The 14,736-nt window shown below is 35.3% G+C and overlaps 2 protein-coding genes across 2 annotated transcripts in view; both read right to left on the reverse strand.

Moving 5' to 3' along the window:
• Positions 1-10,515, reverse strand: part of LOC144850167 (uncharacterized) — a 72,508-nt gene extending 61,993 nt beyond the window's left edge. Inside the window, 19 exon segments of the mRNA XM_078707390.1 lie at positions 53-217; positions 492-696; positions 1,031-1,149; positions 1,413-1,500; positions 1,873-2,040; positions 2,872-3,156; positions 3,805-4,092; positions 4,289-4,576; positions 4,687-4,971; positions 5,680-5,964; positions 6,161-6,439; positions 6,604-6,888; positions 7,044-7,322; positions 7,534-7,818; positions 8,283-8,561; positions 8,748-9,029; positions 9,400-9,597; positions 9,926-10,034; positions 10,429-10,515. Of these exon segments, the coding sequence (XP_078563516.1) occupies positions 53-217; positions 492-696; positions 1,031-1,149; positions 1,413-1,500; positions 1,873-2,040; positions 2,872-3,156; positions 3,805-4,092; positions 4,289-4,576; positions 4,687-4,971; positions 5,680-5,964; positions 6,161-6,439; positions 6,604-6,888; positions 7,044-7,322; positions 7,534-7,818; positions 8,283-8,561; positions 8,748-9,029; positions 9,400-9,597; positions 9,926-10,034 (4,172 nt within the window). The 5' untranslated portion in view covers positions 10,429-10,515.
• On the reverse strand, positions 10,243-14,448 carry LOC144851075 (uncharacterized). Its single transcript, XM_078708598.1, has 5 exons — positions 14,284-14,448; positions 13,288-13,405; positions 11,290-11,377; positions 10,429-10,620; positions 10,243-10,251 (listed from the first exon to the last, which is right to left on the reverse strand). Exons 1-5 carry the CDS (start codon positions 14,411-14,413, stop codon positions 10,243-10,245), a joined length of 537 nt encoding a protein of 178 aa, XP_078564724.1. The 5' UTR covers positions 14,414-14,448.
• Between the last annotated feature and the right edge of the window lie 288 nt (positions 14,449-14,736).

The raw sequence follows: 14,736 nt of genomic DNA on the forward strand, positions 1-14,736 counted from the left end.
TGATGAATTATTTTGCGTGATGCTGCTAGGATTTTTTTAATGTGGAACTTACTGATATCCTGCCGTACATTCGGTACAACTTGTATTTCCCTGAAGGGAGAAGTAGCCGGTAGAACATGGAACCGGTGTTGAGGCTCTATCAATACATTCAGATCCAGCTGGGCACAGTTCACACTGCAACGAACCAGTCTCATTTGCATATGTGCCTTCTTCACAACTAAAAAGATAACAATTAATAACAGTATTATAATATAAAATAAATTCTGCTTGATATACAGACATCCAAGATTAGGGCTTTCGTGGTGTGATTAAAGTCTGATTGGATGGCTACTCTTTAACAGTCTTGGCATGGTACAGTGGAAGCTATTGTTTTTATGTGTGTAAGAGACAACCCTTATTTTATAGTATATTTTTAGGGGTACAGTTCAAATTCGATTGTATAGCAAATCTTCTAACTTTCTTGGTGTGGTACATATGTCAATTTGTATTACCTTATCTGCTCTGAAAGTCCATCTACTGGTGCATAAAAACCTTCATCACTGACAGAGCAACTGACACTGCCATTGACAGCATAGGAACCTGCAGTACATATCACTGGTGAAGCATCGTTAGTGGTACACTTATAACCTCCAGGACAGAGTATGCAGGAAGTAGCACTACCAAGAGAGTAGTAGCCATTATTACAGGTTACAGGTGCTTAAAAAAAGAAAAAAGGTTCTTGTTCAGTATAATTGCTGTAACTTAACCCAGCTCATGGAGACATCAAAACTGCTGAGGTATCTTTTAATACCATACTGTATTGTTTTCATTTCATTTATTTATTTGACCAACCATAATATAAAATATACAGAGATGAATTGGTCAGGGACTGCTAAAGACTATAACTACAAGGGCCGGCAGTCTGTTCAGGTTGTGTGTGGTCTGATGGTATGTTGCACATGATAAGGTGTTAACACATTTAATGTTCTCATTATGAACCATGACATTGATGTGTACTGTTTAAATTTTTGAAAACAACATGTAGGCCTACTTTGCTGAGGATCCATGCATGCTGAGCCAGCTGGACAAGCTGTACATGTGTCTTCTTGCCCTGTACTATCAGCATAGGATCCTTCAGGACAGGGGCTACAGAAAGTTGCCCCATCAGCACTATAATAAAAAAACAAGAAATGTAATATCATCATCAATATCATAGTCAACACTACCAACATTGTTATCATCAACATCATGCCTATTGCTTGGTTCCCACTAGAGACACAAGGATCTAAGCACAACATGTGATTTGACCAATCACAGGTGATGGATTATTTGAAATGTCGGTTGTCATTGGTCAACTTGCTTGCGTTGTGTCTATATTCTTACATTGCAGCTCTAGTGTGAAATCTTATAAAATCATTTACAATCAACGTTACCTGAATGTTCCTGGTAAGCATAGCATTGGATCAGCCATTGTGTTTTCACAGTAGTACCCGCTTGGACAGGTTTCACAGTCTGTTAGACCTATACAACAAAGCAACATCCACTTTAAAATAGCATAACATCTTTTGTAGATCTACTAGATTTCTGAATCCGGTAGCTACTGTATAAACGCCATCATATAGGCACATACAGGTGAATACAGAATTAAATTAAATTTGTGATGTCATTTAATATCAGGCAGAGACAGTTTTATTTCAAATGTAATACAGTCTGCTGTTGTCTCCAAACTGGACACGAAATACCTGTTTTTATTCACTTTAAATGTTAGGAATGAGTTTGGGTCCTTGGAAAATAAATGACACATTCAGTATTTAGCAGGTCTTGTTTCAGAAGTGATGAATGTAGTTTTGGCATTGTTTCATGGAAAAGGCCGTCAATAAATGGAACACTTACCTGTTGAGTTAGCATACTCGCCAGCAAGACAAGTGGAGCAGTTTGACGCTCCTGCCTTACTGTAGGTTCCACGGATACAAACAATAGGGGTAAGATGCGGTGACGGGCATTTCCACCCAGCTGGACATTCTGTACATTCGGTGGATCCTGTATTGTTGGCATAGTAACCTAAAAAAATAATACAGAAAGTAATGAATATTGAATTCACTGGTAGTGTTGGAATTGTGATGATGAGGTATATTGAGTCATTTTCATTGGAATGAAATTAATGTAGCATAATACATCACAAAACAGTCAACTGTCCCAAATCCATATTAAAGCTGCTATTTAAAATGCTTGTGAACATTTATTTTAGAGATGTTTAGCCAATATATGAATGGTTAATATGGCCACATATAGTTTCTAGTAAACCACAACATTTTGAGCCAGCTCAATGATGTCTGGTTTTGGAAGAGTTGAATGTAAAACTGGATTACATTACAATGACTAAATAAACTAAACAATTTTACAAGTGAATAATAGAACTTTATATATAAATATGCAAATCTCTAATCTATATACAAATAAACATTGTAAATTAATACACAAATACATAATCTGAAATGACAATTTTCTAAAATTAATAAATATTACTGAACAAAAGAGGACGAAATAAAATGACTGACATATGTAAAACATAAACCCACTTTCTAACTTTGATACAAATAAATGAAAACAAAAATTCTGAAATGAAATATGACGATAAATGAAAGTTAAAATATGTATAACAATACAAAATAACATGAAAAACTGAAAATAATAATGTTTATGATTAATGTTAGTAAACAAATGCAAATACATTAATTGTTAGTAATGCAATGATTGATAAAAAGTATATAGAACAAAATATATACTGTACATTCACTAATGCAAATGAAACAAAATACTGTGAATACATTTTCAGGGCACATGTGATGATAACTGAAACACATGTTTAGGGCACATTGATTGACCAATCACCTTCTTGACATTGTATTGGACTTCTCATTCCTTCATAAGGGCATTGGAATCCAGCTTCACAATCTTCGCAAACATCACTTGAATTGTAAGCGTACGTTCCTGCTTCGCATAGAAAGGGAGCGGAACCCCCGGGACATTCAAAACCTCCTGGACACGAAAGACAGGTCAAGGACTCGGCAAAGCTATAATAGCCCGGTGAACATGGATTGGAACTTGTGAGGGAGCACTCATAGCCTTCTTCACAGCTGTAGCATTCAGCAAGACCAGTCACGTTTGAGAAAAAACCTGGTGTGTTCAAAAGTTAGAAATTAGTGCAAATAAATTTGTGAAAGTTTGCATTGTGAAAACAGTACAGTAGAGTAGAACCTATGTGACAACAAAATGTGATGTGCCCATATATGGACATGGTGATGTCATATCACTACCATATTTGGGTATGTCATTACCATATTTGGGCACATCACACTTTTTTTGTCAAACTAGTTTGAGAGCTTTAAGGGAACACATTACTCTGAATGAATGAGTTCCAAACACTACAGGGACACCCTGTAGGGGAAACTTTTCTGGGTCCAGTAACTTGTTTAATAAAATTAAGCAATCAACATTTACCAATCAAAAAATGTGAAATTAAAAGATAATAAGTGCCCCTAACCATTTGTGCTCCAATTTTAGATTAAAAAGCCTACAACAAATGAACTTTGACCCGTCTACCATTAGCAATTGTTTATGTTAATACCATTCACCAAGTGGTTCTTTACCAATTTTAATTGTTAAAACAATTTTGTGAATTATTATTAGTTAAATATCCATGTACTATACATAACGACACACACGTGTGCACATATGGAAGCGTGTGGAACATCTCTACATAGACATTCTGCATAGACATTCTGCATAGCTGAATTGTAAGGTATATCAACTACTCTTACTCACCATCAGCACACAATAACGGGGATTGTAGCCCCTCCACAGGACATTCATAGCCAATTTCACAAGGTGTACAAGACGAACTACCATTGTATGAATAAGTTCCTGCAGTGCATATGACACGACCTGACCCGTGCCCCGAACATGAATAACCAGCAGGACACTGTAAGCATGATGAAGATTCGTCTAGGCTATAGAAACCTGGGTCACAAGCTGTCTGTTCGGTCGCACTACAGTAATGATTTTCATCGCAGATTTCACAGGCTGTGAAGCCAGTATTGTTGGCATAGCGACCTTCAACAGAAAATAGAATTGATAAATGGTGTTAAATTCAACATTATGTATTTTATCATAATTTCATCATTCATATAAAGTCTAAAATAAGAGTATCACTGCCTAAGCTTTTGGAAAGTTACCATCAGAGCCTAGCCACCAGTATGGTTTGTAAGGTTTCATCCTGACTACTGTGTGCTGCAATAAAACCACATACCTTCAGGACATACTGTTGGTTGAGCCATTCCATCTACTGGACACTCATGTCCAATCTCACATGCTGTACAGCTATCGCTACCATTCATGGCATAGAAACCTGCTGTACATATCTCATAGCCTAACCCACCACCTGGGCACTTATAACCACCAGGACAGGCAGAGCAAGATGTGGATGCAGCGAAGCTATAGTATCCAGGGTTGCACACTGTTGATGAGGTCAGGTCGCAGTAGTGGTTCTCTTCACATTGGTAACAAGATTGGAGTCCAGTTTCGTTGGAAAATTGTCCTTTAATGAAAATATTTTTTAAAGTTATAGGTTTATTTCAAATAATATAACAGAAATAAATATAATATACAAATAACCAGCAACAGGATATTTAATAATTATACTCTTACCTTCTTGACATAAAATAGGCTCCAAGAGTCCAGATGTTGGGCAGTAATATCCCATATCACATACTTGACAACTGTCACTTCCATTGATACTAAAGCTGCCAGCTGTACACAATACAGGATTTGAACCACCCCCTGAACATGCATAACCACCTAGGCATGGCATACACTCTGTTGCTCCGGCATAACTATAGTAACCAGCCTCACAAGCTGTCTCATTGGTTAATGAACAATAATATCCTGCATCGCATTCTGTACATTCTGTTGCCCCGGAATCTGAATACCAGCCTACAACACATTTTCATATTCAAATGTGGTTAGTAATTTTTACAGTTCTTTTGATTGGATATAAACTTTCAGTACAATTCATTTATTTAAAAATCTATATTTTCATTTCTAAATTTAAAGATAACAAAGAAATTAAAGATATAATACATTAAGCAAATATACAAAAATAAAATGAATATTAAATAATAGCGTAATAAATATATGTACACATGGATTCAACTTATGCAACCGAAATGTAAACAAAATGAAAATCAGTAAATATAACATTAAAATAAATGTTACTGCAAAAATAATAAAGTAATGTATAGCTAAACAAAACAAATAGATAAACTGTAATATACCTGAACAAAAACAACACAAAAACAAAATTAGTGGATTAAGAATGTTTTTTATAATAAATTTTAAAAAAATGACTGAAATGAAAACATTTATTATTAAAGGAAAGAAAGCATTATAAATAAATAATAATTATTTGTAGATAAATTTTATGAAGCATTTGGAATGGTACACAAGTAAAAGCGGAAGAAATTCACTGAGAATGGTAATATGGTACGTAAGTAATACACTGCGAATGGTATGCAAGCAATTCACTGAGAATGGTACGTAAGCAATACACTACGAATGGTACGCAAGCAGCATACAAAATATGTATATGCGTACATTGAAAAATGACAACATGCATAATATTTATATTATATTGAAAATCACCTTCAGGACATAATAGTGGCTGAAATAATCCAACAACTGAACATTCATATCCAGGGTCACATTCATTACAAGCTGAGCTACCATTCAGTGCATAAAAGCCTGCTGTGCATTGAATAGGAGCTACTCCCCCGGGGCAATGATAGCCTCCGGGGCAAGTAAAGCATGATCTTGAACCAGCATAGCTATACTGTCCGGTGGGACAGCTCATTTCAGATGTAGGGGTGCAAAATGATCCTTCGCTGCATTCATAGCATATGCTTAAGCCTGTTTCGTTTGAAAACCAACCTATAGTATATTGAAAAGTTAAAAATGCTTTTTTATATAACCGTATACTATTGAGAGATTAAAATCATTATTTTTTTCTTTTATATTTATTAAAAAATAATACTGTAGTTCCTTATAGGCTTTTAATTTCTTGTAATGTTAAAATGTTTGTATGCTTTAGATACAGTGTTATATACATGTTCTTAAATATATTCACCTTCAGGGCATGGTGAAAGTTCGATCATGCCTTTTATGGGACACTCGTGACCTAGGTCACATGGTGTACATGACTCGCTCGCATTTCTTGCATACGTTCCTTTGTCGCAAATTGTTATACTTCCCCCTGAACATGCATAACCACCTAGACATGCATCACATTCTGTTGCTCCAGCAACGCTATAGTAACCACCCTCACAAGCTGTCTGATTGGTCAGCGAGCAATAGTAACCTGCATCGCATTCTGTGCAACCACTGGCCCCTGAACCTGAATACCAGCCTAAGCAATCAAACATTCTCAAAGTATAAGAACCAACAATTTTGAATAAAGGTTTGAAGATGATATATTAAGTTTTGAATGCAAATGTCTCTTTGGTTGAATGATGAATAGAATAGCATATTTTGATGAAAAACTATTTTTTAAAAGCAATTAATGAAAATCACCTTCAGAACATGATGTTGGCTCTGATAATGCAGAAGTAGGGCACATAAACCCTGCATCACATTCATTACAAGCTGAACTACCATTTAGTGCATAAAAGCCTGCTGTGCATTGGATAGGAGCTACTCCCCCGGGGCAATGATAGCCTCCGGGGCAAGTAAAGCATGATCTTGAACCAGCATAGCTATACTGTCCGGTGGGACAGCTCATTTCAGATGTAGGGGTGCAAAATGATCCTTCGTTGCATTCATAGCATATGCTTAAGCCTGTGTCATTTGCAAACCAACCTATAGTACATTGAAAAGTTAAACATGTTCTTTTAATACTGGTATGAAGTCCCTATAATAGTTTTCATGTTGTGAATTTGTAATGTTTTTTATCTATAGTTAAATCACATTTTATGTGAAAATAATTTATATCAAAATTGTGGGGAGTTATTCACCTTCAGGGCACATTGATGGCTCTGACATGCCTGGTACAGGGCACTCATAACCAAGGTCACATGGTGTACAAGTCTCACTCGCATTTCTTGCATAGGTTCCTTTGTCGCAAATTGTTATACTTCCCCCTGAACATGCATAACCACCTAGACATGCATCACATTCTGTTGCTCCAGCAACGCTATAGTAACCAGCCTCACAAGCTGTCTGATTGGTCAGCGAGCAATAGTAACCTGCATCGCATTCTGTGCAACCACTGGCCCCCGAACCTGAATACCAGCCTAGTAATTATGACCATACAAAATTGTTGAAAATCAAAAGATCTTTTGTATGATTTAAGAAAAAGCAGACTGATGATTTTAACTTATTTTTTTTTTCATGTTTTAAAAGTTGAATATAAGTGGTCGTCGTAATGTATGGTATCTAAATTATTTGAAGCTTTATTGATAAAGGAAAAAGAATATTACTGAATAATTAATTAATAAAAATCACCTTCAGAACATGGTGTTGGCTCTGATAATATAGAGGTAGGGCACATAAACCCTGCATCACATTCTTTGCAAGCTGAACTACCATTTAGTGCATAAAAGCCTGCTGTGCATTGGATAGGAGCTACTCCCCCGGGGCAATGATAGCCTCCGGGGCAAGTAAAGCATGATCTTGAAGCAGCATAGCTATACTGTCCTGTGGGACAGCTCATTTCAGATGTAGGGGTGCAAAATGATCCATCGCTGCATTCATAGCATATGCTTAAGCCTGTGTCATTTGCAAACCAACCTATATATTGTACATTAGAAATGTGTGTAAAAAATTACTAAGTTATTTATGCATTTGTATACCTCTGAATCATCTGATCGAAAGTGTTTTGAGAGAGGACAGGGAGAACAGACCTACTTGACTAATAAGTGTTGTAATAAGTGTAGTAATAAGTATATAAATGAGTCTGTATGTAAATGAGTTTGTATGTAAATGAGTTTTATGTATATGAGTTTGTATGTAAATGAGTTTGTATGTAAATGAGTTTGTATGTAAATGAGTTTGTATGTATATGAGTTTGTATGTTAATGAGTTTGTATGTAAATGAGTTTGTATGTAAATGAGTTTGTATGTATATATGAGTTTGTATGTATATATGAGTTTGTATGTATATATGAGTTTGTATGTAAATGAGTTTGTATGTAAATGAGTTTGTATGTAAATTAGTTTGATGAACCTCCTGTTAAGATAAAAAGAACATTCACCTTCAGGGCATGGTGAAGGTTCAATCATGCGTGTTACAGGGCACTCGTGACCTAGGTCACATGGTGTACATGACTCGCTCGCATTTCTTGCATACGTTCCTTCATTGCAAATTGTTATACTTCCCCCTGAACATGCATAACCACCTAGACATGCATCACATTCTGTTGCTCCAGCAACGCTATAGTAACCAGCCTCACAAGCTGTCTGATTGGTCAGTGAGCAATAGTAACCTGCATCGCATTCTGTGCAACCACTAGCCCCTGAACCTGAATACCAGCCTATATACATGTATACCACACATTATTATATAAATTGGTTAGTAGAAATATGGAAAATAGATTAGGTTAAATATCTGAAAAATAATTTATTTTTAATTATGAAAATGTTTACATTAGCGCTGTAATGAAGAAAAACATTAGCCTGTATGTCATTGTTTATTATATAAAATGTTTTATAAACATTACCTGTTTGACATAGTATAGGTGAGGTCATCATGTCCACAGGACATTCATAACCAGCGTCACAAGGAACACAAGTATCACTTCCATTGATGGCATAAGTTCCAGCTAAGCATAGTGAGAAGCCAGCTCCTCCAGGACATTGGTATCCACCAGGGCATGCGTCACAAGATGTTGCCCCTTCAAAGCTGTAGTAGCCAGCTGGACAAGCTGTTTGGACTGTTGCCGTGCACTCAAATCCTGCTGTACATATTGTGCATTCTTCAGACCCAGGTCCTGAGTAGTGGCCTAAAGTGGTTTTAATGAAAAACACAAGTCGATAAACAATCTCAATTACTTTTATAGCTGTAATTCTTACTGACACTAAAGGAATTCTTAACCATTAACTGTTAGCACTTTCTATCTTGATAACCAATCATGATCGGCGAAGCAGGATCAAGCTATCCAGATCAGGTTGCGGTAGATATGGTTAGCTCCTGATCTTAATTATAGTCTAAAGCTCTGGCTACACTATCAAACTTTATCAAACTAGTTTGATAGTAGACAGAGGTTAATAGTGTAAACTAGGCCAGTTACAGCTGTCTGGCCATGGAAAAGAGAACCACAAGATTAGAATGGAAGCTACAGTGTAACTATATTTCAATAATATTTTACAAACCTTTATCACAAGCTGTGCATGTGATTGCATCTCCAGGACTGAATTGACCGGCTGGACATTCTACAGGTGTTACACTCGGGTCAGAGCATTCATGACCAGTTGGGCAAGATTCACAGTCAGTCTGATTGGTTTGATTCTGATAGGTTCCATCTGGACATGCTATAGGTTCAGACATCCCAGTAGATGGACATTTGTAACCTGTGGCAGAATACAAATTTAAGTTATAATATTAATAACTTTATTCAATCCATACGCTATCATCATACCATACAATTAACTTGCAGTAGTTTATTATACAATTAGATTTTATGAATAGGAAAACCAGAGGGCCAGAAGAGGGAAATATAATTTTACTTTGTTTAAATTTATATTTATGGATATTGCTAAAGATAACGATTAGTAAATCAATTCAATATCCTTCTCAAAGGTGGCAATCCTGTTTACAAGACAAACATATACACAAGATGCTCTACATAAACAAAGCACAGTACAGAATCTTAAACAGTTTTTTATTATTCAAACAGACCTTCTGGACATGACTGACAGTCAACTGTTCCATTGTAAGCATAGGTACCTGCTACACATTCATCACATCCAAGCTTATCTGAGGATGGTACCGAACCACCTGGACACATCTAAAAATATAAGTAATTTGAAAAAAATTAACAACTATGAAAATGGTGATATTGGCGCAGTGGGTTGGACTGCTGATTGCGAGTTCAAATCCAACACTTGTTGACTTGCTTGTATCCTTTAAGCAAACACTTATGTTTGCCTCTCTCTACCCAGGTGTACAAATGGAAACCTGGTAGGGTCACACACAACTAAAGCTGATTACCACTGTTACAGTAGCTATAACATTATGGAAGATGTTTCCATACGTGTTAACTGTTAGATCCAAAATATGACTGGGGTAATAATGTGAAGTGCTCCGAGGCCTTGTGCATTAAGCGCCATATAAAATAGATGTATTATTATTACTTACATTACAAGTTTATTTTTAACAACAGTATAATAAACAATACTTACAAGTGGCGAATTGCTTGTATCTGCACAGTAGTAACCAGTTGGACAAGGGGTGCAAACAAGTTCCCCTGCCAATGAGTATGAGCCACTCCCACAGGTGGACGTAGAACCAGTACTGACATCACATGAGTAACCGGCAGGGCATATCGTACATGACCCTTGACCTTCAGTGCTGTATGAACCAGCATCACAACTCTGAAGAATATTTGGGAGATCAATCAAATAATTATGATTAAAATTAAAATAATTACGATTGAAATTAAAAATAAATTATCATTTTCCTGTGCAGAACCTTGCTTGCACATGATGATGTTTGGATTGACAATTGAAACAATTTTACATTGAATTATAAACAACCATTCAGTCAAAACAATACAAAAAGAGTAGCCCCTCCCACCTCTACAAAAAGCCTTATTCAGACCATGTACCTATTTATTATAGGTCCAAGAGAACAAAGCCACTGCATCTACCTTCAAACACTTCTTTTGTATAGGAAAATTCATTAAATTAAAACAACAGCAGTGATTCAGATTCTCTTTTGACTGTTTTGATTAAGAGAGTATTTTGATTTTTAATTCCATGAACAACAGTAAATGCGACAGTTTTCAGGAAAGATTTGAATTAATAATAATAATACAAGAATGTGTAATTCCATTGTTCTATAATAACAAATTAATAACGGGATGTTTTGGTATGCTATTGACAACTTCCGCATATGTGTCGTTTGGACTTACTATCCTACTGGACTTCAAAATCGAGGGAAGCACATGCCCTCAAAGAATTAACATGACATACACAGTACCTACAGTAGTTCTTAGGTCCGATCATATCATAAATGGAAAGCTCCTTATTTTAGTTACATACCTGACAGTCAACATCACTTGAAGAACCAGTGTTGATGTTGTATTCTCCTACATCACAACCAATTTTACTATATTCTTCACCAAGGCAACTGTAATTTAATTTAAGCCAATTCATTATAATTTAAAAATAAACCTTTAATTTTAAATAATAAAATATAGGCCTATACATTCAGTATACAGTATATAATATATAATTATGTACCAACATATCAATGTTTGACAATGTTGTTACTTGACATGTAAACTAGATTCTATTAATTAGTTACCATTGAGTAGTTCATGTACTCAACGTGAGGAATTAATATATTTCATACTCATGTTAATGTTTAATAAGCAATTTATTGCCTCTGTGTTTTGTGTAGTACCAAATTAAATGGTTGCTGTGAAGGAGTATGTGGTAAGCAAAACCACTATATATAATTATATGTAACATTTGTATATTCTCATAAAGAATTGACATATATTAATCTTACTGATTAATTAACTGCAGTCATAGTCAACTCCAGTCTAGTTTAATAAATAAATAAATGATCATATCGTAGATCACACCTTGCGCAATATCCATTTCAATTATTAGATTTCTATGATATGCATGAACGAACAATTGATCACTACAACTGATATCACTTTTTATTTACCCAGACACTTAACAACTGTGTGGTTGCTTAGCAACAAAGTACAACAAATGTAAGCAATGTATTGTTAGTTTAAATGAAATGTAAATGCGTTTCAGACAGGATATATATATTGAGATTCAATATTGAACAGGCAAATAATATCAATACATTTTAATGTTTTGTGTTGGTTTATAATAACTTGTTTATGGTGTACGAGGAATCTTTTACGATTAAACTATGATATAATGTCAACAAGATTTATGGCGATTATGATTTATCTTCAAAAATTATAATGAAATATGAATAATGGCTAGTTTAAAATTTGAAACATGCATGGTTTTCAGACTATGAATGATAAACTCTTTTCAAGTACTCGTAACATACATAATTGGGCCACATTTTCGTAGTAATTGAGAAATACTACAAACTATGAAAAATTAATATAACTTATCCAAAAATTTAGAAAATTTTACAATTCAGACCAATGGAAGCCTTCCTGGCAAATTTTCTACAAAACACCATGGTGGCCTTTTGTTTCATCAAGCAGTGGTGCCAAGCAATAAACACAACTTTCAAGACATAAAATCATTTTGCGCATGTTTAGAAACTAGTGCGCATATTAAAAATAATGGTTTTATGCAAAATCTACTAAAACTTTTTATCAAGATAACCGAATTTAGGTACAGCAAGAGGTGAGAACTGAAAACATGGTATCATGAATTCTAACTATGTTTGCGTTACTGTGTATGTGTCAAACAGTATACTGGGGGGAGGTTACATTTGTGATCAATATGCTATAGCGCAGACAATGGTATGGGAATTGATTGGCTATTAGAAGGACAAAGTGAGACAATAAGACAGAAGGTCATTGACACTTGAGAATGATTTCTTGTTTAACAAGGATTATAACATCAGGAAGATAAAAACAAAACAATTGACATAGTAAATTATTGCCACCATTTACTTGATGTTTCTAACGTTATAATAAATTTTGCACTGAGAAAGGGTTAGGGTTACACGAAAGCTATGACATTTCTATTTGATTGTTTTAAATTTTTCGCTTTGAATTAGCTTTTTGCTTATTTTATTTTGTATCTCCATTGAGATCCAGCAATTGATATACACAGCATTGTCATTTTTTCAGTAAATTGGTCATTGTTACAACAAGAAAAGTTGATATTAATTTCCACACAAATTTAAATTGAATACAGTAGGTGAGGGAACATTTTCTTCAGGATACCATTTTTGTTGTTGACATTTTATAATATTCAAAAAATTAATTTAATTACTATACATAGTATGATGAGGCTTCACATTTTGATGGGATGGGAAGCTACCAATTTCGTTTTTAATTTTGCCTAAAATTTAAGTACACTACTTACTAGTAGCCTGGAGGGCAGACTTGACATATCCCTGAATCATAATAAAATCCAGATGTGCAGTTAGAAACACAGTCTTCAGTACAGTTACACGTTAACGCATTTGCACCTATATCAGAAGCTAGGAAGAAAATATCAAAACATAAAACATTGAAGGATATCTCAGGGTCTTGACAACCAACTCTGGCCAAAATGATTTATTGTCAGGGCAGAGCGTATTCCCCTTTGACAGCTAAAGTACCAGTGAGATATAAAAATTATTCTCCTTGCTTTAACTTGATCATTGGAAAATTTGATTGGAACTTTAACGCTAGTTTAGTTGTAACATTGAACGAAGTCTTAAGCTTCCCAAGGTTTACAGTGTTAAAATGATCGAAACCGCAATTTATAGGCCTACTACACTACAAACATGGCAAACCGTGCGACAAGATTTCTGTACCAAAGACGGTTCATAATAATGCACATTGTCAATTGTATGATCAACTATACAACCCCGGTAGAGGTGCGTCATTTGTACGATGTGCGTCATACCTTATTAAATACCATGACGCACCTTTGCATAAAAAATGTGGCTTTAAGTGACCATGACGCACTGTGACCTTGTTGTTTATGATATGGTGGGTGGTAAAGTGACGGACATTGACCCACCATTGATCATTGATGTGACGTACCATATAGGTTTTTTGACGCACCTCTCCCAGGGGTTGTATAGTGGGTCATACAATTGACAAGTGCATAATGTGCATGGTTGCTCTGTGCCGAGAGGAAAACCATGAATTTGATGGACAGTCGACCGTGCTGATGATATCACAGTGCCTCCTCATCAGAATATCAATCAATTATTGTGCAGATAGAAAATAGTAATTTCCACCTCCGATTACTGTGCCATACTTTTTAAAATACAGAGACGTTTGACAGGCACAAGTGTTGAGTAATCTTATTTTATACCCAATTATAAATGATTAAAATATGCATTTTTAAATAAAAAAAATATTATACCTGTGGCGATATACAACAATATAAAAACAACAGAGTAAAGCAGTCTTCCACTGTACACCGGGTTTATGACCAGCTTGCCACTACCAGGCTTAGGCCTAGGCCACTCGGTTGTTTTCGATAAATAACCCATTGATACGGGGCTTGAGTCCCGTTCGTTGGTGCTTAGCTCAAATAACAACGTCCGATCGTCTACATATCATCGTCGGCAAAATTGCTATTATTATATACTCTAAAACTCAATTAAAATCGTGTTATTTGTCCCAGTAATAATTATAATATTAAATTCCACAACAAACTGCAATAGAAACCTTTCGGACACTTATTATTTTCAGTAAAAACACTTCAGTCCTATTTATATTTTGTTGCAATCAACGATTTCACACAAGTTTTATTCTTCCGCGACGGCGGTGTAGAGTGCCGCAATATAGCGGTCGCGGCAAAGTAAAGACAAGT

Source organism: Antedon bifida, chromosome 8 (assembly GCF_963402885.1).
Source record: "Antedon bifida chromosome 8, ecAntBifi1.1, whole genome shotgun sequence".
Taxonomy (NCBI): Eukaryota; Metazoa; Echinodermata; class Crinoidea; order Comatulida; family Antedonidae; genus Antedon; species Antedon bifida.